We start from the raw sequence: 24,562 nt of genomic DNA on the forward strand, positions 1-24,562 counted from the left end.
TGTGCCACAGACCTCTTAACCTCTCAAAGTACAGTACATCCCTGTGGCATGTACAATCCAGTGGCAGGAAACGGTCCTTGAGTGCAACCCTTCATCGTGGTTAGTTTTCCCAGTGTTGACTGGGCTGGCCAATCTCTCTGCTGGCTCTCCCCATAAAGGCGGATGGAAATATTTGAGAATCAATTGGAGCTACTGTCAATGGTGGTTCAGTTATGTCTCTCCTGCTCGAATGAAGGGTGGCTGCACAGAACCTACCACAGGGGAGCAAGCAGGAATCATTCTGTTTGTGTTTAAATTTTTAATACTTTTTTATTATAACTGGGGTTTAAGTGTCTCACATTGTAACACTACTTTGAGAAGGCAGTGGCGTCATTGGACTCGTAATCCAGAGACCCAGGGTAATGCTCTGAGGACACAGGTTCAAATCCCACCACAGCAGATGTTGAAATTGGAATTAAAAGTCTAATGATGACCAGGAAACCATTGTCAATTCTTGTAAAAACCCAACTTGTTCACTATTGCCCTTTAGGGAAGGAAATCTGTGTCCTTACCTGGTCTGGTCAGCAATATGGTTGACTCAGTACCCTCTGAAACAGCCCAGCAAGCCACTCAATTCAAGGCCAATTGGGGATGGGCAATTAATGCTGGCCTGGCTAGTGACGCCTACATCCCATGAGCAAGTAATTAAAAAAGAAACAAGTAGATCATTCAGCCACTTGAGTTTGTTGTGCTATTCAAGTAGATCATGACTGATCTGTACCTTCATCTTCTTCATCCATCTTGGTTCTGAATCACTTGCTTAACTAATACCCCTCAACCTCACATCTGTGTGGAGTCTGCACGTACTCCCAGTGTCTGCGTGGGTTTCCTCCAGGTGCTCTGGTTTCCTCCCATAGTCCAAAGATGTGCGAGTTAGATTGATTGGCCATGCTAAATTGCACCTTCGTGTCAGGGGGATTAGCAGGGTAATAGCAATGGGATTGCGGGGTTATGGCCTGAGTGGGATTGTTGTCAGTGCAGGCTCGATGGGCCAAATGGCCTCTTCCTGCACTGTAGGGATTCTATGAAACAGGTTTTGTGATGAGCATGGTATTGGGCTCCGCCTCACTGCCGATGCCAGCCAACCCCCCTCTATTGGAGCTCGCCAATCGAGGGTAATGAATCGCGCCCATGGCCCACCTTAAACATTCGCTTCCTCCACAACCAACATAATATAGCTGCAGTGTATGTCATCTACATGTTGCACTGGAGAAACTTCCCAAAGCTCCTCTGACAGCTCTTCCCAAACCCACAATCTTCACCAACTCAAAGGGCATGGGTTGTAGATGTGTGGAAACGCCACTATCTTCAAATTCCTCTCCAAGTCACATAGCATCCTCATTCTGAAATATATCACCGTTACTTCATCATCACTGGTACTGCCTAGCGCCTTCAACACAAACTGCTGCAGTGAAAGAAGGTGGCACCTGGGGACTGGCAATAAATATCTACCTTGTCAGTGATGCCTATGTCCTATTAATTGATCCATTTTTAAAAAACTAATGTCTTAGGCCATGGGGCTGGCAGAAGTTTGGCAGGGGGTGGGGAGCGATGTGTGCAACAGAGCACAAGATCCACAGCTGTTTTTTTCCAGAGTTTTCTCAAACTACTCATGGCTTCACACCACTGTGTTTGATTGTGTGTTGCATACTCATGTTTTAATATTTTTTGCTGCTAATGGGCTGTCGGCTTAAATGCAGTGGATCCACCAGCGTTTTACTTGCATGCTCTTAACAGGACACTCGGAACTTGAAGTTGGCAACCTCTAAGTGTATCTATCATTGAAATAGGACAGTCACCCAAAGCACAAACACAGAGTTTCTTGTCTTCAGGAAGGCAGTTCTCACCTCCAACTCTTTGATATTATTTGGTGTTTTCATAAACGAAATGCCATCCAAGAACTTTCAGGTTGCCTCACATTTCAAAGTAGATGACCTTTTGCGAACTGGAAGCCCTTCGCAGCTATCAAATGTTTCTTTCTCTGTACATAGTGATTGTAAACCTGATTTTATAGGCTTTCTAGTTCGGTTTTAGGATGTGGAGATACACAAGTGTGTAAATCATGCACCCCTAACTCCCGGACACTTAATTCTCAATATTACTGGAAAATTGACTCGCATGTGGACTCTCCAGTGGATCAAACTGCAGGCACAGCAAACAAAAATCCTTCCTGTACTGGGAAAATGAGTGAAGTATTGGCTGCCAAATTGCTCCTGCAGTTCTCAAAGTGTTAAGTCACTTCGACCACCCATAGCAAAACATGGAATAGTTTACTTAATGTCTCTGGGAGTTGGATGCTTTGTTCTGATAATTGCTCTGACTGAATATGTGCTGTCCCACCTCCTTCCCCCTCCTCCCAACACCTCCTGCTGCATAGACTACCTCTGGAGATCATGACCGTCGTCTGTCAGTGTGAGGATATAGAAACCATTGAGGGGGTCCCTGTATATGTTACAGGGGTCGCACAGGTAACTTGATCTTAACCTTGCTCTATTATTGTCTTTTTTTTCTGCCCTCTCCCTCTTTGCCCCACTACCTCAGCCTACTCTCTCCCTCCCTCCCTGCCTCCCCTTACCTCCCCAGCAGCAACTGAATGTTGACCTCTAATGCAGCACCTTCACCGCTTTATTCCCCCCAGCATCACGGCCAAGTGGCATGGCCTTATAGCTCTGTAGGTATTGCACAGCAAGGCAATGGATTAAACCAACTGAAGAGGGAAGAAAAAGGTTGGAAGGGACAGATGGTTTTAAATTTTAGTGAAAGAAAGACCAAAATGGGTGCACGTTGAGTGTGTTCGTTCCCCTGCCACCTCCACGTCTGAAGGACAGGAATGTCTAATGCCCTTCAGAACGAGCTGTTCTTCTGGGCATTGATCACAGGTTGCAATTCTCAAATGGACAGTCCCAGATTTCATCAGGATTTATCAAGTCTTCTAATTATGAAATGCATCTAATGCAAGGATGACAAACAGAACTCCTTTCTGAAGAAAAGTTGCAGTCTTCCCCACCAGGTTAAGGGGATGGACTTGATGTTATGAATTATTGAGTGGCCTGAATTATAAGCCACATTTGTATGTTCTTTAAAACAGTTATTTCCATGTATGTATTACGTTATTGCATAAAATGGTTGGTGCAACGCTTTCTTCAGAAGGAGTTCTAACTAAGTAAAATCACCCACACCGTGACAATTTCGAGACCCATGCAATGATCTTTCTTTGATATTAATTATTTAGCTTGGCTTTTTTTTTGAGCATTGTACAGTACCACTAGTTGGGATTCAAAGGTGAGCGATGAAAAGATTGGAATAAAAAGGAAGTGAGGCTTGAGGCCTGTCATGTGACCTGGAATTTGCGAGTGTTTTACGTTTTTCACAGGATTTCTCTTGAGATTATGACGCTTCAGCCCAAGTGTGAGGATGTAGAGACCGCAGAGGGGGTAGCACTAACTGTCACAGGGGTCGCTCAGGTAAATAACCCCAAAATCCCAAAGAAAATCTAATTTCTAAAAACTCTTTGCAGCCTGAGTCTGTCAAAGGCACAAAAAGAAACTTACTAATGCTTTTGCTTATCTTAACAAAACAGTAGGAGGCCACTTATTCTGTAATTCTTATATGAATAACATTCAAGGGTGGAAATGTGTTTCAATAGGACCTGACTGTGATAACATTCAGGCTCGTGGTCATTTATATTGTTCGAGCATCCTCCACGTTATTCTCACCAAGCAGTGCAAGGCTGTGTGAGCATTGAAACAAGTAGTGACATAAAGTAGACCCTTGGAAAGTAGCATTGGACAACCCCAGGGTCTCTGCAACAAATTTTCTACATTTGTGGTTGAAAAAGCCCCAAAGAATCTGCGATGATATCCCTCTCACGTACAACTTTCCACCCCTGAATATTGATGGTGAGCTGTTTGTTCACTGTGAAACCATGGGAACATTTTCTGTAACGTTCAATTAACTTTGCAGGCTTTGGTAATTTTATTTTTTGATTTTTTTTTTTGATTATTCTGCCTCAACTGGTTAAGTGGAACTGCATGACCTTAAGATGAATGGCATTCTCCCTGGTTTGAGCCCATACAGCATGGGAAGTCGCAAGCATCCTGAGTTCTCATAGTGTCTCCTACTGGGGCTCCAACCTATTACAGTGCAACATGTGCCCAAGTGCTGCAACTTCCAGCAAGTTACCTGTGCTTTCACTGGACATTTTTGACAAATATACAAAAACTGGAAGTATTCAACTTGCTGCTTATAAAACTGCCTTATTCACGGATAAATTGTTGGTTTTAAAACACAAAAGCGTATGGGTCCTCAGTTTTACAAGCGGCAGTGAGTACAAAAGCATACAAGCTATGTTAAACCTTTAAAGGTCACTGGTTAGGCCTTAGCTAGAATATTGTGTTCAGTTCTGGGCCCCGGGATAGCAGCAGCATATGAAGATAATGTATATGATACATTAAATATTGTAGCTGGTAATATCACAAATGATTATTCCATGTACCCCTTACCAAGAATTGTGATATTTTACACTACTACTGTCATCTATAAATCTCGAGGTATGAATTGGCTTCTTCACCCAACAGTAACAACTCTTAATCTAGAATGAGTGATAGACTTTTTTCTTAATGTTTGCTAAAACGTTTAGAATAGAATTAGTTTTCCGATGTGGGCATAATCGGTCAGTAATACAGTGAGACCCTTCAATAAGTTTTAATTTCCCACAACGGAATGACTAGATCAGGACTGCAGAATAAAACTATCTGAGGCAGATATACAGGATAGTGCTAGATTAATTTCTAAATACTCAGGAAGATTGTCCAGAGAGAGAGAACATTAATTACGTGAAGAATTGAATGTGGGAAAGAAATGCAGGAACACACTGTTTTTTATTGACATCATGACCAAAGAAAAGATGAGAGAAGAATTGGTTTGAAAAACCGCAAAAGAAGATGAAGATTTTTGATAGATAACGATAGGAAGTTCATGGTCAAATCTTTGTTGTAAGTGGGTCATTTCATGATAGTAGGACCAAATTATTTCTTTCCCCGATTGCAACTGGATGCCTGATGCACACAGGAGCCTGGAATCTCCAAACTAAGCAGCAGAAACGTCATCCTCACTAAAGTGTTTGTTGGGTATGGAGTGCAGATGCTGCCCTCTGGGGCATGCAGCACACATTCTGGTCTCAAGAGCTTAGACAGAGGAGGTTGTGCTCTGGGTGTCTCCATATGTGCACAAGGTTACCTTTGGAGTTTAATTAGCTAAAGCAGTGCAGCCCATCAGCATAGTTCTTTGATGAGCTGTTTAAAAAAAACATCATTGCCTTCATAAATAGAGGCATAGTGTTCAAAAGCATCATAGAACATAGAAAGCCACAGCACAAATAGGCCCTTCGGCCCACAAGTTGCGCTGATCATATCCCTACCTCTAGGCCTATCTATAGCCCTCAATCCCATTAAATCCCATGTACTCATCCAGAAGTCTCTTAAAAGACCCCAACGAGTTTGCCTCCACCACCACCGACGTCAGCCGATTCCACTCACCCACCACCCTCTGAGTGAAAAACTTACCCCTGACATCTCCTCTGTACCTACCCCCCAGCACCTTAAACCTGTGTCCTCTCGTAGCAACCATTTCAGCCCAAGTTATACCTTTTATAAGCTGCTGGTTAGGGTTCAGCTAGAATGCCAGCCTTGGCTCACTGAGTTGCATTCTCATCTCTTGAGTCTGAAGGTTGTGGGTTCGAGTCACGCTTTGGAAACTTAAGCCAATAATCTAGGCCGGAGTGCCGTACCGAGGAAGTGTCACACTATCATAGGTGCAGCCATTTGGATGAGAGGTTAAACTGAGGTCTCATCTGCTCCCTCCCCAGGTAAAAACTTCATGGCATTATTTCAGAGAAGAGTAGGGGAGTTCTGGCTGGTCTGCTGGCTATTTATCCCTCAATCAATATCTGACTGTTGTCACATAGTTATTTGCCAATTGGCAGTTGTGTTTCCTACATTATAAATGTAACTACGCTTCAGAGGAATGTCACGGTTTTAAAACACATTGGGAAACTCTAAACTCGTGATAGTCTCCATGTTAGTATAAGTGTTCCCTGCTATCTGAAGTATTAATTCCAGTCACTATACCTTAGGAAGGAGGGGGAGGGGGGTCAAGGAGTCAATGCCAAGGATGAGGGACTTCAGTTGTGTATAGAGACTAGAGAAGGTGCAGAGAAGCGTTGCAAGGTTGTTGCCAGGACTATAAAATTACAGCTGTGCGGAATGATTGGATAGGCTAGGGTTGTTCTCCTTGGGACAGATAGGCTTAGGAGAGATTTGATTGAGATGTACAAAATGGTGAGGCTCCTGGATAGAGTGGATGGGAAAGGCCTATTTACCTTAGCAGAGAGATCAGTGACTGGGGGACATAGATTTTAAAATGATTGGTAGGATTAGAGGGGAGATGAAGAAAAATGCTTACACCCAGAGGGTGGTGGGAGAGGAGTGGTGTGGGTCTGGAACTCTGAAAGGGTAGTAGTGACAGAACATCTCACCTCAAGTACAAGGTGTTTGGATGTGCACCTGAAATGCTGTAACCTGCACGGCTACAGATCGATTGGGCTGGGTGGCTTGTGATCTTGACCAGCGCAGACACAATGTGCCAAGTGGCCTCTTTTGTCGTAAACATTTAATGATTCTAGAGAAGCTCGAGTTAATCTCCTTAGAGCAGAGAAGACTAAAGGGAGATTTAATAGAAGTTCTTAAAATGATGGAAGATTCTGACAGGTAAATAAGGAGAAACCTTTTCCATTGACAGGTTTGATGGTAACCAGAGAAACACAAATTGAGATGAGGGGAGTTGAGGAGGAAATAGATTTATATCATGAGTTATGATTTGGTATACACTACCTGAAAGGTTGTGGAAATGAGATTCAATAGTAACTTTCAAAAGCTAATTGGGTAAATATTTGAAGAGAGAAATTTTGCAGTGGGTATAGAGAAGCATCTGTTCCCCATAACAACAAACATTTTTAAAGTAGGAAAACATTTCTAGGCAATCTGCCAATGTAGGAGACAGTGGGGAGGGTTTCGATATTTCAGTTGAAAGATGGCACTTTTTCTTTCACAGACTGTGGGCATCATTGGCAAGGCTCCATCTCCAGCTGTCCTTGAACTGAGTGGCTTGCTGGGTCATTTCAGAGGGCAACAAGTGCTGACCACATTCATTGAATCATAGAATCCCTACAGTACAGAAAGTAGCCATTCAGCCCATCGAGTCTGCACAGACCACAATCCCACCCAGGCCCTATCCCCGTAACCCCATTTATTTACCCTGTTAACCCCTGACACTAAGGGGCAATTTAGCATGGCCACTCCACCTAACCCACACATCCTTGGAGTTTGGGAGGAAACCGGAGCACCCGGAGGAAACCCACGCAGACACGGGGAGAATGTGCAAGCTCCGCACAGACAGTGACCCAAGCTAGGAATTGAACCCGGTCCCCGGCACTGAGGCAGCAGTGCTAACCACTGCGCCACCATGCCACCTGTTTCAGAGGGCAGGCCATTGCTGTGGCTCTGGAGTCACATGTAGGCCAGACTGGGTAAGGACAACAGATTTCCTTCCCTGAAGGACATTAGTGAACCAGATGGGTTTTTATGATAGTTTCATGGTCAGTGTTACTGAGATTCGCTTTCAATTTCAGATTTTATTAATTGAATTTAAATTCTGCCAGCTGTCATCATGCGATTTGAGCCCATGTCCGCAGAACGTTAGCCTGGGCCTCATTATTACTTGTCCAGTGACATTACCACTACATCACCATCTTCCGCTGATAACTCACCACTTCCTCAGTGCTATACTGAAGTGATAACATGGATTATATTCAAGTTCTGGGGTTTCCCAGGAATGTATTCTGGACTTCCTCTTCCCCACGTACATGCTGCCTCTTGACCACATGGGGTCAGCTTGTACAGACACTGATATCTACCTCTCCAACGTCTCTCTGTCACTTCGCTGCCAGATTCTTATCTGACATTTGGCCTTCGGTGACCAGTAAATCCTACCAGTTAAACATTACGAACACTGAAGCCATTATCAATCTCTGCCAAGTCCTCTATATTGACCTTACAAACCCTCCCCCCTTGAGACACTATCTCAAGCTGAACATGGCTTACCGCCTTGCTGTCCTAACCACATTGTCTCTGCATCCAAAGGATCCCATGACACAAAAGAAAAATAATGCCGATGATCCCATGACCTTCTGACTCAGAGGCAGAAATGCTACCACTGAAACAAGCCCTGTAACCTAGCAAGGATAGCTGAAGTGTGTGCAGTAGTGTGAATGAGAGACTAGCCAATGCTCGCCTCATTGAGTCTGGCAGGGTTAAAAACCAGATTGGAGTTTCAAGTGGCAATTAGGCTGGGGCTCGAGTGAGGTGTTGTTACAGGGGAGCGGCAATGGGTTTAGAAGCAGAGTGATTTAGGGCATTAAGTTGCAAGATAGCATCTGGAGACGGGGGTGGGGGGTAGGTGGGGGAGTAGGTGAGAGGGGATGTATTTGAAGACATTGTCACAATATTTAATTGTTGGAAATTGCTGGGCATCTAAGACTGGATATCAGATAAGAATCAGGCAGAGGAGAGAGATGGCAGAGAAGTAGTTATCAGTGTGTTTGTACAAGCTGACCCCACATGCCGCGAGGCTGAGTCCAGGAAAGATCCCCGGAGAATCCCAGAACGAGCAGCACAGAAATTAATTAGATCTGCCCGACTTCCCTGGGATGTGTGGCTGACATAAGATCAGTGCAATCAGTGTCCCAGTGCTCCTTAACAGCACGGGTCACAAGCATTTTAGAAACTTGTCATATGTAGAATTTATATTTAAAGAATTTGAGCCTGCAGAATATTACCTAAGGATGGCTTTTATCTGCGAGTGATGCAAACCACCAGAATGACCCATATTGGGGTCTTTGAAGAGTTTGAAGTGTCAGGGATTCCCATATCTCCATTCATTGTCCTGCTAACCATTCTTTTATTCCAGTGGCACATTCAAGCTTCAAACTGGAACAAATTAATGCCAAAACTATTTGTAATAGACTTAAAATCCGGGAATAGTGATAAGTGTCAATGACATCTGTAAGTTCTGAGAAAAGATAACTATTTGTTCTTTGACTGAGGAAATCTTGAGTCTGGAGGAGGGGGGTGTGAGGTACTTGCTTCCTTCCTAATCCTGCACTTAACAGGCTTTGATCTTGAGTGTGGCTGGAAAACTGTACTCACTGCAGAGTTTGATTACAAACATTCCCCAAATGCTATGCTATGATGTGTACATTGCACCGTCTGTGAAGTCTACCTGCAGCCATCTCTTCACATGTTCAACCGCCCCATGACCTACATAGAAATTAATTCAACACAGGAGAACTTTCAGGTTTTTTTTTTAAGCCCAACTGTAGAGGAAACCACGAGCTGTGGTATTGAGCAGTGCAGACCTGAAGATACCGGGTTTGATATCTTGTCCTTGGTCCAGTCTACTTTTAAGTTCATCGTTTCAAATTATTTGTTTTTTTAATTTAATTGAAGCTATTGTATAATTTTATTCTCTCTTTTTCCTTACACAAAAATTTTGATTTTAACTCAACAGGGTAGATTTTGGCCTTCAGATCTGTAGGTTAGAAAGAGGAGAGAAGGCAGCAAGAAGTTCATGGTGCCCTGTTGCTACGTAGGTGCGCTTTCCAGTAACGGTCACTGTGAATGTCCAGGTGAGGACAGCATTGGGTTCAAATGTAATACACTCCAGAGTCGATTATCCTTTACGCCAAACCCCTGGCTAGGCTGTTCCATATGAAACATGAGTACCTGTTAGAATCATAGAATCTCTACAATGCAGAAGGCGGCCATTTGGCCCATCCAGCCGGCATGAACAACAATCCCACCCAGGGCCGATCCCCGTAACCCCACGTATTTACCCTGCTCATCTCTCTGACGCTAAGGAGCAATTTAGCATGGCTAATCAACCTTACCCACACACCTATGGAGTGTGGGAGGAAACCAGAGCACCCGGAGGAAACCCACGCAGAAATGGGGAGAACGTACATACTCCACACAGTCATCCGAGGCTGGCATTGAACCCGAGTCCCTGGCACTGTAAGGCAGCGGTGCAATCCACTGAGCCACCGTGCCTGGGCAAGACACCAGGACCCCAGTAAGAAGTTTAGGCAGTGAGGGAGAAATTAGGCAAACACAAACTTACTGTTGAAAGTTCAAGATATTCCCTTTATTGTGCCTACTTGTTTTGTTTTAGTTTCCGCTCCTCAAATGACAATTCTGAATGTAGGAACATCCATCAGATTTTTGAGATTCAAATTGAGTGGTAATTAAGGTGCCAGTTTTTTCCTTTGTCAACATAATTTGCATAAATGATCACACTAATTAGTGTAGGCGGCTGAGATTTGCAGGGTGAATTTGTGCTCAATGAATTGCAAGGAAATTTTCATTTCGAGTTTTTTTTCCCTTGGGGAAAACTACCAGGATATTGTTTCCCCTTTCTGCACCCCTGAACTAGCCTTTGTTACCAATTTGTTGATGCACCAACAATGTGGGAGTCAGTATTGACAGATAGAATGTTGTTGTCACAATGGTTTCATCGCATTGCCAGCCAGTCTGCTCCATTGGATACTGAGCCACAGGTCCTGGCTGATGGTGCATTGTAGGGCGCATAGATGTTGCCTAGTTGTTTTCCTGCTGTCTAGGGTGAGTGGTGGTTGTAATTAGTTCTCCCCCTTTTTTAAAGTTAGCTGCCAGTCACACTGACCTAATCACTTGCAAGTAAAACCTCCACCTTTGTGTGTCGAGCGTGGGAGTGTTTATGAACTGTAGCTGATCGAAGGGAGACCTGTGTTTTCTTTGTGGTGTGCTGCAACCTAAATTCTCACGGTGCACTGCAGGGCAGAATCTTTTAAGCAAAATTACAATTGCATTTTTTACTTGGAAAATCTATCTACCCCAATATAAAATATCCCCAAGCATTATAAGCTACCATTTTCAATACTGTGAAACAGTCTAGTCACAGAGGCTAGTCCATCCATAACAAGACATAGTAATTGGCTTCACTAAGCCTAATCTATGTATGATCTTTTCATGGACCCCCTCTCCTTTGCTGTGCACAGGATTACCTCCTGTTGATCCCCTACATCAATGAACAGCTAGATTCCTGCCCCTGGGGAAAATATTAAACCCGGGGCACTGCTGTGGAATTCTATTCGTTTGATGCGAGTAATTACTCACTGTTCCTTGCATTAGCACCTGAGCTGTAGTTGCTTTTTTTCAAATTAGCTTCTGGATATTACCGGCAATGATCTCTCTCTTCGACATTTCCTTCATTTGCAGGAGGTGGGTGGCAGCTTTCAGTGAATCCTCACGATAAGTACCACTTAAGCTGTAGCTCATCTGTGTGAGCCACTTCAGCCTAATATGAATTTTTAAAAATTACATTCACCACAAATCTCAGGTTAACAGCAGTAACCTCAAAGTTCATCGAATTTTACAGCTCAGTAAGTTATTCAGCTCATTGTGTCTGTGTTTCGAACAAGCTCTCCAATTAGTCCTGTGAGCCCTGCTCTTTCCCCAGAGCTCTGCTGACTTTTTCACCTTCAAGTACTTATCCAGTTCCCATCAAAAAATCTGAGTAGCCACAGTCATACTGAAAGAGACTGCTCCCCTTGGTAGCAGGGCATTGTAAATAGCCCCATCAACTTGGTGCCTGCTTTGTGGGATTTGCGCTTGTGCTACTGTTCTTTGTTTGGCCTGCCCCACTCAATCCACTGCAGTATTGAAGGTAAATCCTGCTGCACAGACCCATTCTACCCTGGATCTCCCAATCTGCCACCAGATTTTGGTTTAGTTAACCTGCTCATTGAATTAACACGCTTTGTTGGAGATGCTAACTGCTTCCTATGCTTGTTATTTAAGAATATATTATATTATCCAGTCTTTCTACTACCTAGTGATCTGTTTCCAGAAGAAGCCAATTTGGAACATTGACTAGCTTACTCCAATGGCGGTATTGGTGAGCGAAGTCATAAGGCAGTATTTAATCATGGAGGGAGGAATGATGCAGAGGGAAGTTTAAAAGTGCTTGAAGTTGAAGTATTGGCACCAGTTACCTTATCGTTAGGACTGAGCGAGTTAGAATTAAAAGAGAAGTGAGTGACAAGCATGGTGCTGCTGGAGTTCTTTGCTGTCCACATCCATTTCAAGGAGCTGGAATAGACATTCCTTCACTGTCACTGGGTAAAAATCCTGGAACTCCCTCCCTAACAGCACTGCGGGTGTACCTATGCCTCTGGGACTTAAACAGTTCAAAGTGGCAGCTTGCCACCACCTACTCAAGGGCAACTAGGAAGGGGCAACAAATGTAGATCTAAGTCAGTGATGCCCACATCCCATAAATGAATTTAAAAAACGAAATGAGATGCGAGAGTGACAGCACTAGGGTTTCTTATGGAGTTGACTTGCTGAAAGTGCATTCATCCAGCTCCATTCTATCTGCCCCCCCACTCCCCCTCCTCCCCCCGAAGTGGGAACTGCAACAATTAAGACTGAAGTGATGGGACGTACAATCTTATCTTTGACTACCCTCTGACTTAACCAGTGTTCATCTGGCCATGATAACCAAGCATATCTGCGAAAGCAAAGTGCAAATTGGTTGCACTGGGCTGCCTTAAGGATTGTCGTTGGGTAATATTTCTAAGGGCCAGGAACTGCTCTGTTTCCTGCTTTCTGAATGGGTGAGGAAGTGGCCTTAACTGAAGTGGAAAAAAATATTCGAAGTCCTGACTGTTCAGATTTCCAGTTTTAATGTAGGTGAAGTTGCCACGATAGCCCGGGTTGATTAGTCAGTTAGTAGCTGAGCCCAATTAGATTCTTATTTTTGTGCTGAATTTGTTCACCACGGATGAGACAACGGTTTGGGTGCTACAGTTGTCCTCCTTCCCTCTTGCCAAAACCGGCATCAGAAAGGGAAAAAGCAGCTAGGACTCATGCTCTTGTAAAGTAATTGACACTTGCTACCTAAGGGCAGCTTCTCTGCTCGTTTCTCCACACCTCACACACAGTGCTTTCCTCTTAGGAGCCTCCCATTTTCAATTACATTGAGTAATATTATTAGGGAAAAGAATACACGATGGCTTCCTCGCATGTGCTTAAAGGAAGTCCTCTTTCTGAAGGATCCTCTATGTAAGCAACTGCTATCCCTCTAGTTTCTCCTCACTCTTCCCCTGTTCACCACTGAAAATCCATTGGCACCGTCATTGGTTAAGGCTTGTAACCCTGAGCATCAGACCTTATTGGGGCCTGGGGTGAATCACAAAAGGGCAGAAATGACCTCCGCCCCCAAGTTCTTAATAACCAACAGACTCTGCTGTCAGATGTAAATTAAGGACAAGATTGGGCTTAGTTGTGATGGTCACATTAGTCAATTATCCTGGCCAAACTCACCATGTAGGCTCATGGAGACTTGGCCAACATATTAGAGAGGGGCATTTCCTGCCCCCAGGGAACCGTATCCCTGCAGGATACGGTACCTTCAGAAAAAGAAAGGGGGGGGGGGGGAAACGACAAAATTGGCAAAAAAAAATCCTTTTGAAAATGGAAATATTTTTCTAAGATACTGTCTCTCTGCTTCCAAAGCAACAAATTCTATGTGTCCCCTTACGCAAAAGAACTCAACCTACAAAATCACAGGCTGCCACAGGAAGATTAATGTGTAGGTGGAATGAAAAGATAGGAAATAGATTACGTCTATTTAAACTTGGGTGTCACCAAGTTAAATTTCAAACATTGACACTTTAAAAATGGGAATGATTAGCACTTGATTATTCAGTGTAAATTGAATCTGGACAGCACCTTGAGTTTAGATTTCACAGCCTCTGTTATGCTCTGCTGACCACTTCCAGAAATCTTTTTCTTCCCCACCTGAATTTATAAAAATGCTTTATGTCTAATCTCTCATTTCTGCATGTACACCACACAAGAGTTTGTCAGGTTGTGCTGCTGTTGTGAAAGGGCTGGAAGAGACTGAAAGGCAAAGTGCAGGCTGCTGGTTAAATTATAGACCACTTTGGAAATGCACTTTGTTCTGCCATATTGGAGCGTTGACTCAATTTGGTTCAATAAAACCTTTGCAGCCTTGGATGGGTGTTACAGACTATAATTCTGGTGTGAATCACTCCTCCGTAATGGGGTATACCGTGATCACACTTGACATTGCAGCATGTGCAATGTGATCAGTTTACAACTCAAAAGTGGAAAAGTTTATGGATATTTATAATTTCTTGCCAACTCATTTGATTGATCTTTGCTCATAAATATCTGTCAAAGTACAGCCAAGAACCAACTCCAAAGTGGCAGATCTATCACTAACTTGACACCTGTTGGCCATGCTAAACCCATACTGTGCTTGCTTGCCATGTTAAAGCACTGAAGGTGGGGGGAAGGCAGTGATGGGTGCAGGGTTTGAAATAAATACCAGAGGGGAGAGAAGATGGGGATGAAGAGAGCACCCAACTAAAATGGAAAAATTGTAATTTCCAAAAGCATTGGCAGCACAAAGCTTCTGTTTCCTATCTCATCAGCATCTTTCACTACAGGCGTTTTGTGTATGGTTTATAATTCCCCCCTCTCTTCCTCGCTGTTTCTCCTTCCTCCTCCCCATTTTAAACATTCGTGACAAAACTCAGGAATTTGAGAGACACTTCATCCAAACTTTTGCTAATTGAATTAAATGCTTCCTGCCTGTGTGCACCGTTGTCATTTATTCTGTGGCTTATGAATCATTGTGTCATATCTTTGATTTGTATTTCTCTGCACTCAAGATGTGACCACATTTTGAAGACCATTGTACATGTTTGCTTTTGGCGCCTCCCTGACTGCTTTATATAGACAAATGTCGTGGGTGGCAATGCTGGATTGAAAACTGGCATCACTGTTAACTGTTGCTAGCTTTATTGCTGGGGGTGGAGAGTAAATCACCCAGCGGTGCGTACTGCCCCTCCCTCAACCACCCCAATTTCTTGGTCATCACCTGACCAGTAATTGTTGGGCAAGGCAAGTGTGTGGACAGGGTCAGATTCCAATGTGATGCCCACAAATGGTCAAGCAGCATCCCAGAAGTTGTTGTTTGAGCTCACGTGAAGGTCAAGGTAGTGGAGAGCTTGCGAAGAGTAAGGGAGACATTGATTGTTGAAAAACAGAAGAGAATGCACAGTGCCAGAAGATAGTTTAAAAACTGTGTGTGTGCGTGCGTGCGTGCGCGTGCATGGGGGGGGTGGGGGTGGGTGTGCGTGGGGGGGGGGGTGTGTGTGCGCGTGGGGGGGTGGGTGTGTGCGCGTGGGGGGGGGTGGGTGTGTGCGCGTGGGGGGGGTGGGTGTGTGCGCGTGGGGTGGGTGTGTGCGCGTTGGGGGGTGGGTGTGTGCGCGTGGGGGGGTGGGTGTGTGCGCGTGGGGGGGTGGGTGTGTGCGCGTGGGGGGGTGGGTGTGTGCGCGTGGGGGGGTGGGTGTGTGCGCGTGGGGGGGTGGGTGTGTGCGCGTGGGGGGGTGGTGTGTGTGTGCGTGGGGGTGTGTGTGTGTGCGTGGGGGTGTGCGTGTGTGTGCGGGGTGGGTGTGTGTGCGGGGTGGGTGTGTGTGCGGGGTGGGTGTGTGTGCGGGGTGGGTGTGTGTGCGGGGTGGGTGTGTGTGCGGGGTGGGTGTGTGTGCGGGGTGGGTGTGTGTGCGGGGTGGGTGTGTGTGCGGGGTGGGTGTGTGTGCGGGGTGGGTGTGTGTGCGGGGTGGGTGTGTGTGCGGGGTGGGTGTGTGTGCGGGGTGGGTGTGTGTGCGGGGTGGGTGTGTGTGCGGGGTGGGTGTGTGTGCGGGGTGGGTGTGTGTGCGGGGTGGGTGTGTGTGTGTGTGCGGGGTGTGTGTGTGTGCGGGGTGGGTGTGTGTGCGGGGTGGGTGTGTGTGCGTGGGGGTGTGTGTGTGTGTGTGCGTGGGGGTGTGTGTGTGTGTGTGCGGGGGGGGTGGGTGTGTGTGTGTGTGCGTGTGGGGGTGGGTGTGTGTGCGCGTGTGGGGGGTGAGTGTGGGGGGGTGAGTGTGGGGGTGGGGGTGTGTGTATGTGGGTGGGGGGAGGTGTGGGGGGTGTGTGTGTGTGAGAGGGGGTGTGTATGTGTGTGTGGGGGGGGTGTGTGTGTGTGGGTGGGGGGGGGGTCTGTGCGTGGGTGGGGGGGGTTTGTGTGTGTGGGGGGTGTGTGTGTGTGTGTGTGTGTGTGTGTGTGGGGGGGTGTGTGTGTGTGTGTGTGTGTGGGGGGGGTGTACGTGTGTGGGGTGGGGTGTGTGCGTGTGTGGGGGGGGTGTGTGCGTGTGTGGGGGGGGTGTGTGCGTGTGTGGGGGGGGTGTGTGTGTGTGGGGGGGGTGTGTGTGTGTGGGGGTGTGTGTGCGTGTGTGTGGGGGGGTGTGTGCGTATGTGTGGGGGGGGTGCGTGTGTGTGGGGGGGGGTGCGTGTGTGTGGGGGGGGGTGCGTGTGTGTGGGGGGGGGTGCGTGTGTGTGGGGGGGGTGCGTGTGTGTGTGGGGGGGTGCGTGTGTGTGTGGGGGGGTGCGTGTGTGTGGGGGGGGTGTGTGTGTGTGTGTGGGGGGGGGTGTGTGTGTGTGGGGGGGGGGTGTGTGTGTGTGGGGGGGGGGGTGTGTGTGTGTGGGGGGGGTGTGTGTGTGTGTGGGGGGGGTGTGTGTATGTGTGGGGGGGGTGTGTGTGTGTGTGGGGGGGGTGTGTGTGTGTGGGGGGTGTGTGTGTGTGGGGGGGTGTGTGTGTGGGGGGGTGTGTGTGTGTGGGGGAGGGGTGTGTGTGGGGGAGGGGTGTGTGTGTGTGTGGGGGAAGGGTGTGTGTGTGGGGGAGGGGTGTGTGTGTGTGGGGGGGTGTGTGTGCAGGGGGGGTGTGTGCGCGTGTGGGGGAGGTATGTGTGTGTGTGGGGGGGGGTGTGTGTGTGGGGGGGGGGTGTGTGTGTGGGGGGGGTGTGTGTGTGGGGGGGGTGTGTGTGTGGGGGGGGTGTGTGTGTGGGGGGGGGTGTGTGTGGGGGGTGTGTGTGTGGGGGGGGGTGTGTGTGTGTGGGGGGTGTGTGTGTGTGTGGGGGGTGTGTGTGTGTGGGGGGGTGTGTGTGTGTGGGGGGTGTGTGTGTGTGTGGGGGGGTGTGTGTGTGTGTGGGGGGGTGTGTGTGTGTGTGGGGGGGTGTGTGTGTGTGTGGGGGGGTGTGTGTGTGTGTGGGGGGGTGTGTGTGTGTGTGGAGGGGTGTGTGTGTGTGTGGGGGGGTGTGTGTGTGTGTGGGGGGGTGTGTGTGTGTGTGGGGGGTGTGTGTGTGTGTGGGGGGGTGTGTGTGTGTGTGGGGGGGTGTGTGTGGGGGGGTGTGTGTGTGTGGGGGGGTGTGTGTGTGTGGGGGGGTGTGTGTGTGTGGGGGGGTGTGTGTGTGTGGGGGGGTGTGTGTGTGTGGGGGGGTGTGTGTGTGTGTGGGGGGTGTGTGTGTGTGGGGGGTGTGTGTGTGTGGGGGGGGTGTGTGTGTGGGGGGGTGTGTGTGTGTGTGGGGGGGTGGGTGTGTGTGTGTGTGTGGGGGTGGGTGTGTGTGTGTGTGTGTGGGGGGGGTGTGTGTGTGTGGGGGGGGTGGGTGGGTGTGTGTGTGTGTGGGCGGGTGGAAATGACAAAATTGGACTAATTCAAAAGCATCATTAACCTCCAGGCAATCAATTGAATTAGAGTGAGCTGTGATAAATATCTCCCATCTTGCTGCTGCTCGAAATGTATCATCTGTACTTCCAAGAGTTGGTTTCTGTACAATCCAAATTCCACATTATTTAATTTGACACAAATGTTCTGCAGTGAAACTTTCTATATTTTTTGTCTGTTTTTTTCCTGGGGGTCCAGCATATTGTGCAGCTCCAGATAATTGCCAAGTCATTCAAATGGTTGCCTGGAAGTTAATTGTGCCTTAGAATTGGTCTGTGTTTTCATTCCCCCACCACTTGCCAATTTCTTCTGGCACTATGCAATACTACTTATAGCAAGACAAGCGAGCAGTCACATTCCAGGCCAGAGCTGACTAGGTAAAAATAGTAGAGCTACTTTAATTGTCTTATACCCTATTGATAAAAATTCTTCAATTTAAGAATAAAATTGTAAAAAAACAAACTTAACAGTGGTAAAGCCAGTTTCTCTACTTCCCCTCCCTCTCTTTCTCCAGCTCTCATTTTACCTTTAGCCAATCGATTGTGGATCAACAACAACTTGCATTTATCTAGCACCTTTAATGCACACAAGCGCAGTTATCCCAGAACAAAGCCTCCACAGCACTTCTCAGCTGCTGTGTAGCTTAGCAGGAACTGGACGGGCTGGAGGAGGGACAAGGCCATGGCAGGAGGATTTGAAATCAAGGATCAGAATTTTTAAATTGAGGCATTGCTAGACCGAGAGCTACTATAGTTCAGCGAGCACAGAAGTGAAGAAGTGAATGAGAGTTAGGAAGTGGGCAGCAGAGTTTTGGATGAGCTGAGGTTAACAGCACATGTCTCCATTTTCTCCACGGTTACTGATGTCTGTCATTACAATGTGTCATGATGTGGCGATGCCGGCGTTGGACTGGGGTAAACGCAGTAAGAGTTTTAACAACAGGTTAAAGCCCAACAGGTTTATTTGGGAGCAAAAGCCATTTGGTAGCATTGCTACCAAATAAACCTGTTGGACTTTAACCTGGTGTTGTTAAAACTCTTACTGTGATTACAATGTGTACACAGTAAGAAGTCTCACAACACCAGGTTAAAGTCCAACAGGTTTATTTGGTAGCAAATACCATAAGCTTTCGGAGCACTGCTCCTTCGCTCCGAAAGCTTATGGTATTTGCTACCAAATAAACCTGTTGGACTTTAACCTGGTGTTGTGAGACTTCTTACTGTGTTTACCCCAGTCCAACGCCGGCATCTCCACATCATTACAATGTGTGCCAGAGTGAGCTGGTGAGGTCAGTTTCTACCTGATGCCCACAATGGGCTGAATGGCCTCCTTCCATGCTATATCATTCTTTGATTTCCTCTACCTCCCACCTTGTGTTTCCCTGTGGTTAAGTCATTACTGCCCTCCGGCCTGTATTGAGCACAATGACGAGACTAAGATCAGGAATTCTGATCTCTTTAATCAGCCCATTTGAAACTGCTTGCAGTTTAAAACTGAGTTATCAAATATAAAAACACTTAGGCAATTGAAATATTCCCTTATGAATAGGCCACCCACTTCCTTAAAGGTCACATTGCAAAATAGCAAAGTGATTCGAAACCAAATTAGAGTTGATTGAATAATATTAGAAATTGAAATATGAGACCGTAATGAAACTGTAGAGACAAAGAGCTTTTCCATTGCTAATAACTGGATCGGGTTGAGTTTTAGTGTATTATAGGCTGAAGGCTCTGGGTGACCATTGAAGTGCTAAATATTTACGTAAAAGTAAACTGCAGCAGTTAACACTTGGACGTGTGAAATACGAGGCAGATAAGATCATTCCCAACTCCATCGGAGTTGCACCAAGATTGAAGCATGGGGTGGAGTTGCAATCATTCCCTGCAGGGCAGAGAGAGTAAGAAGTTTAACAACACCAGGTTAAAGTCCAACAGTGCAGAGAGAGGACAGCCCTTTGGTGCTCTGTGGACGGTCTGGGAAAAGAGTAGAATACTCTAGTTACTAGAGTCCAGTAGCAGCAGCAGGACTGGACTGAGAAAACAATAGATGAATAAGAGATGAATTAGGCATCCAGATATCATAATTGCATTTTAACGTTCCAAAATAAAAATCTTCTCAAAATGTTTACCTGAGGATTTACAGGCTGCCTGGTCGGAGCTGGATTTCTCTAATCCTGGTCAGGGCAGTGGCAAAGTTTCTATTTTGCAGATCCCCAGAACTAGCAACCCACATCCTCTGGGAGGTTCATCCTTCTCAGCACTTAGCTGATCTTCCTGCCTCCTGTCTGACCATGACACTGTTTGCTCTGGGTTTGAAGTCCCACTGTACGATGTAAATGACGCTTCCTGACCTCACGATAGGTTTGCAAGAACTGGGCTTTCTTCCAAAGCACTTGGCAAAATCCCATACTGCAGAACATCGACACAGGGGTTGGAGTTAGAGGCTAGCCCTGAAGGGGAGGAAGGCGGAATGGAGCAGAGTGCGTTGGTCCACTGGGGAAGGAAGGAGCAGAGAATGCTACTGTGTGCTAGACAAGACAGTGAGGGGATGGAAGCTGTCACGTCAGCTGGAACTGGAGTGTGTGAGCTGTGACTCGGTGGATAGCACACTTAAGAAGTCCCAGATTAGCAGTCCGATTCAGTACTGAGGGAGTGCTGCACTGTCAGAGAGCCACCTTTTGATTGAAAAGTTAAACCGAGGCTCCATCTGCCCTCGGGTGAATGTAAAAGACTCGATGGAATACTTCAAACAGCCAATGTTGTGGCCAATATTTATTCTCAATCAACATCACAAAATTTCATGACGATTGTGGGAGCCTGCTGTGCACAATTTGGCTGCTGCGTTTCCTACATTGCAACCATGACTTTACTTCACAAATACGCCATCGGCTGTAAAAGTGCTTTGGGTTGACCAGAAGTCGTGAAAGGTGCTATAGAAATGCAAGTCTTTTTGTTTCACTTTGGTCTACAGAGAAATTGAAATGCTTCTACGCAAAACAAGGGGTGAACAATGTTAAAATGCTGGGGGGGGAAGAGTGACAGCAGGAACCAGGGTTATTCATTGAATCCCTACAGTGCCGAAGGAGGCCACGCGGCCCATCGAGCCTGCACCGGCAACAATCCCATTCAGGCCCTATCCCCGTAAAGGTGAGAAGAGAGAAAACCTCCGGCACGGGGTGGAGGGAGGAGAGAGAGAGGGAGTGAAATCTCTGTATCCAGTCAGATAATCAGGAGGTTACTTGGCATCACGGTGATGGCCACCAGCCGCAGTTCTCGTCTTCCAATGGGAGAGGCAAACTGCACCAGCGCGCACTATAGTTAGACACACACAAGACAGACTGGAAGTGGGAAGGCGGTGCCACTGAACTTGTCAGTGGTGCTGCTGTTGGCAAGAGCTTCGGTCATGTTTGGTTGATCATCAGGGTGCCAGCTTGTTGTTTCTGGATGGGACGTACCCGTGGTCTGGGTCGCAGTTTGCTTTGGTATAAATGTCCTTTGTCTTTAGGCTGCCCCCATGAACCCTCTGGTCGTAGAACCTGACTAAAAAGAACAGTTGCACACTGCCACCTTCCAGACAGGAGAGAGGATCTTAACTAATTCTAAGTTGGTTACTGAACATTTCACCCCCTGAAACGCAGGAGGGAAGTACCAGTGATTGAGGCTGCCTTTAATTCTTTTCAACTGTTATCCGCAAGTGGTTCAGTCGTGCCTATTGAGAAGGTAGATCTGTTTGGCATTACCTTTCCTTTGATATTTGCCCTTGGAAATTAAATGACTTGTGATTCGGTTACCACAGCAGTGCTGTAAAACTGGGGCATTTTTCACATGCCCCCTTGCTCTATAATTCCTTGGACTTCTCCAGCCCTTCCACATGCGACTCTTCCCCTCCCCCCATTCCCCCCCCCCCCCCCCCCACCCCCACCCCCCCTCCCCCCCTCCCCTTCATTGTCAACTCCACATTTTGCTTTTAAAAAAAATTATTTTGCCAGTTAGACCGTGATGGTCAAAACTGCATGCCATTTTGTGCCATTTTGGACTTGCTTTGATGTGAAGTATGTGGTGATGTGATTCACGCAAGTGCATGTGCTGGTGAGACCTTCATTCGAGCCAGTCAAATTCACATTTTGAAATAAAGTTGTGATTAATTTTTAAAAGAAGTGTTTTGCCTCTGAACCTTGCAACAACTTCATTTAGCAACGTCGACAAGCAGTAATTCACAAATCTGAATATCCCAGTCTATCAGATGGTCAGAAACAAAATCCCATTTTTAAGTTCCTTAAGTTAATTTCACTGCCCGTGTTGCCAAGTTGAAGTGTTGCAGGGTGCAAATACTGTTTTGTTGCATTTTGCATCGGTGTGATTTTTGTTCACATTTGCGTGTGCTTTTTGGGTTTTTTTGCTGTGCTAATCTGCTTTCATGGTGCAATCCTGCAAATTTTAACACCTGCTTTTAGTAATCTTTAGAAGCATTAGAGAACTGTAGTCTTAATTTAATTCTAAATTTTAATACCTGCCTCTGTTAATAGCCTTAAAGTATTAAGAGTGTTCTATAGCTGTCATGTGTTGTTGGTTTATATTGTGCTCCCTACGTGCAGGTGAAGGTAATGACCGAGTTGGAGCTGTTAGCTGTGGCGTGTGAGCAGTTCTTGGGGAAAAGTGTCCAGGAGACCAAAAGTGTGGTGCTACAAACCCTGGAAGGACATCTCCGAGCTATCTTAGGTAACTGCTGGACTTGAGTTTCTTTAAATTCTCACAAGCTTGCTGCTCCTCACCCTCACCCCCACACATCCATCCATTTAAAAAAACCTTTCGGAGTGCTGCTCCTTCATCAGGTGTTCACTCACCTGATGAAGGGGCAGCGCTCCAAAAGCTCATGCTACCAAATAAACCTGTTGGACTTTAACCTGGTGTTGTTGTGAGACTACTTACTGTGCCCACCCCAGTCCAACGCCGGCAACTCCACATCTTAAAATCTATTTGCGCACACAATATGTAATACAGTCCTCATTGTTTATTGCCCATGTAGTGGTGTTAATGTGATTAGGCTACTATAAGTGTTGGCTGGTGTGCCATCATTTGCAGGGACTGTAACCATTTTGAGTGCAAGTACTGAGAGCAGTGAAAAGGGCCATGCACATATTCCCTCTTATAGCCAGGCTCACCAGTTTGAACACATTGTGCCCTTTGTTTGGCTACATCCCTCTGCAACTCCGTTCCCCAAAGGATAGGGGAGCTCAACTCCAGGAGCACTGAAGGCAGGAGGCATTTTTCGTACATTGAGGATACATGGACCTTTAAAGTTGATGTATCCTCGCACTGTATCAGTTGCACTTTTGTGTCAGCCATGACTTGGTTGGTAGCGCACTTGCCTCTGGCTCTCAAGGTTTTGAGCTCAAGTCCCATTCCAGTTCTTGAGCACAAAGATCAAGGCTGCCACTCCAGTTTGGTACTGAGGCAGTGCCGCACTGTCAGAGGAGTTGTCTTTTGGGTGAGACACTAAACTGGGGAACTGCTTGCGGGTGGATATAAACAAAAACCCCATGGCACTATTTCAAAGAAAAACAAGGGAGTTAACCCAATCTCCAGGTCCGTATTTATCCCTCAATCAACACCACAAAACATTATCTGCTTTTTATCACATTGTTATTTGTGGGAGCTTGCTGTGAATATATTGGCTGCCACATTTCCTACATTACAACAGCAACCACACTTCAGAAGTTCATTGTCCACGCAGCAGTTTGAGATATCTGGTGGTTGTGTAAAGTGCGATTAAATAGTCTTTTTTCTTTCTTTCATAGAACATAGAACAGTACAGCACAGAACAGGCCCTTCGGCCCACGATGTTGTGCCGAGCTTTATCTGAAACCAAGATCAAGCTATCCCACTCCCTATCATCCTGGTGTGCTCCATGTGCCTATCCAATAACCACTTAAATGTTCCTAAAGTGTCCGACTCCACTATCACTGCAGGCAGTCCATTCCACACCCCAACCACTCTCTGCGTAAAGAACCTACCTCTGATATCCTTCCTATATAGAACATAGAACATAGAACATTACAGCGCAGAACAGGCCCTTCGGCCCACCATGAACCCTATAGTTATGCCCCCTTGTAATAGCTCCATCCACCCGAGGAAATAGTCTTTGAACGTTCACTCTATCTATCCCCTTCATCATTTTATAAACCTCTATTAAGTCTCCCCTCAGCTTCCTCCGCTCCAGAGAGAATGCAGTGGGTGAGACTATATTGAAAGAAAATCTACCAATAATGGGCATTTTGCAACATTATTTGCTTTCTTGTCCACGCTTACCTCCTTCACGGTTGATCAGATATTAGTGAACCTGACTGCCAACTTTGATATGATGCACGTCACTGAGTTCCCCTGGAATGAGCAGCTGGCCCTAGCTGAACAAGCCTCTTTCGATAGGAGACCAGTAATATTTAGACTAAATGTCACAGGCTGCAGGGTTACAGCTGCATTTTTCCCAAAATAACCTTGCCGAGTTCTGAACACTGGACAGAGGATTCCCATGCCATGGGCATAGATTTTTGTTGTGGGATTGAGTTCCCCTTATAAATAAAATTTAAACAAAAAATACCCTGTCACAAGCAGTGCGAGAATCAATTTAAAATTTAATTCAAAAAGTATGTTTTTCACAATGCGTACTTTACAGATATCAATAATGAAACACCTCCATGATCAGTAGTTTAAGTTTATTTATTAGTGTCACAAGTAGGCTTACAATAACACTACAATGAAATTATTGTGAAATTCCCCTAGTCGCCACACTTCGGCGCCTGTTC

The 24,562-nt window shown here is 46.3% G+C and overlaps 2 protein-coding genes across 7 annotated transcripts in view; both read left to right on the forward strand.

Annotated features, from left to right (window-relative positions):
• The window catches only part of eral1 (Era-like 12S mitochondrial rRNA chaperone 1), a 682,619-nt gene that overhangs the window by 150,823 nt on the left and 507,234 nt on the right, over positions 1 to 24,562 (forward strand). The gene's annotated exons all lie outside the window — the stretch shown is intronic.
• The window catches only part of LOC144501194 (flotillin-2), a 146,599-nt gene that overhangs the window by 99,228 nt on the left and 22,809 nt on the right, over positions 1 to 24,562 (forward strand). For 3 of the 5 annotated variants that reach the window (XM_078224627.1, XM_078224628.1, XM_078224629.1), the window contains one exon: positions 22,355 to 22,478. In XM_078224627.1, coding sequence (XP_078080753.1) covers positions 22,355 to 22,478 — 124 coding nt within the window. Of the gene's footprint in view, positions 1 to 2,416; positions 2,508 to 3,412; positions 3,504 to 22,354; positions 22,479 to 24,562 lie in introns of all 5 variants that reach the window. The other 2 variants (XM_078224626.1, XM_078224625.1) reach the window with 2 other exon arrangements.

The sequence above is a fragment of the Mustelus asterias genome, chromosome 12 (assembly GCF_964213995.1).
Source record: "Mustelus asterias chromosome 12, sMusAst1.hap1.1, whole genome shotgun sequence".
NCBI lineage: Eukaryota > Metazoa > Chordata > Chondrichthyes > Carcharhiniformes > Triakidae > Mustelus > Mustelus asterias.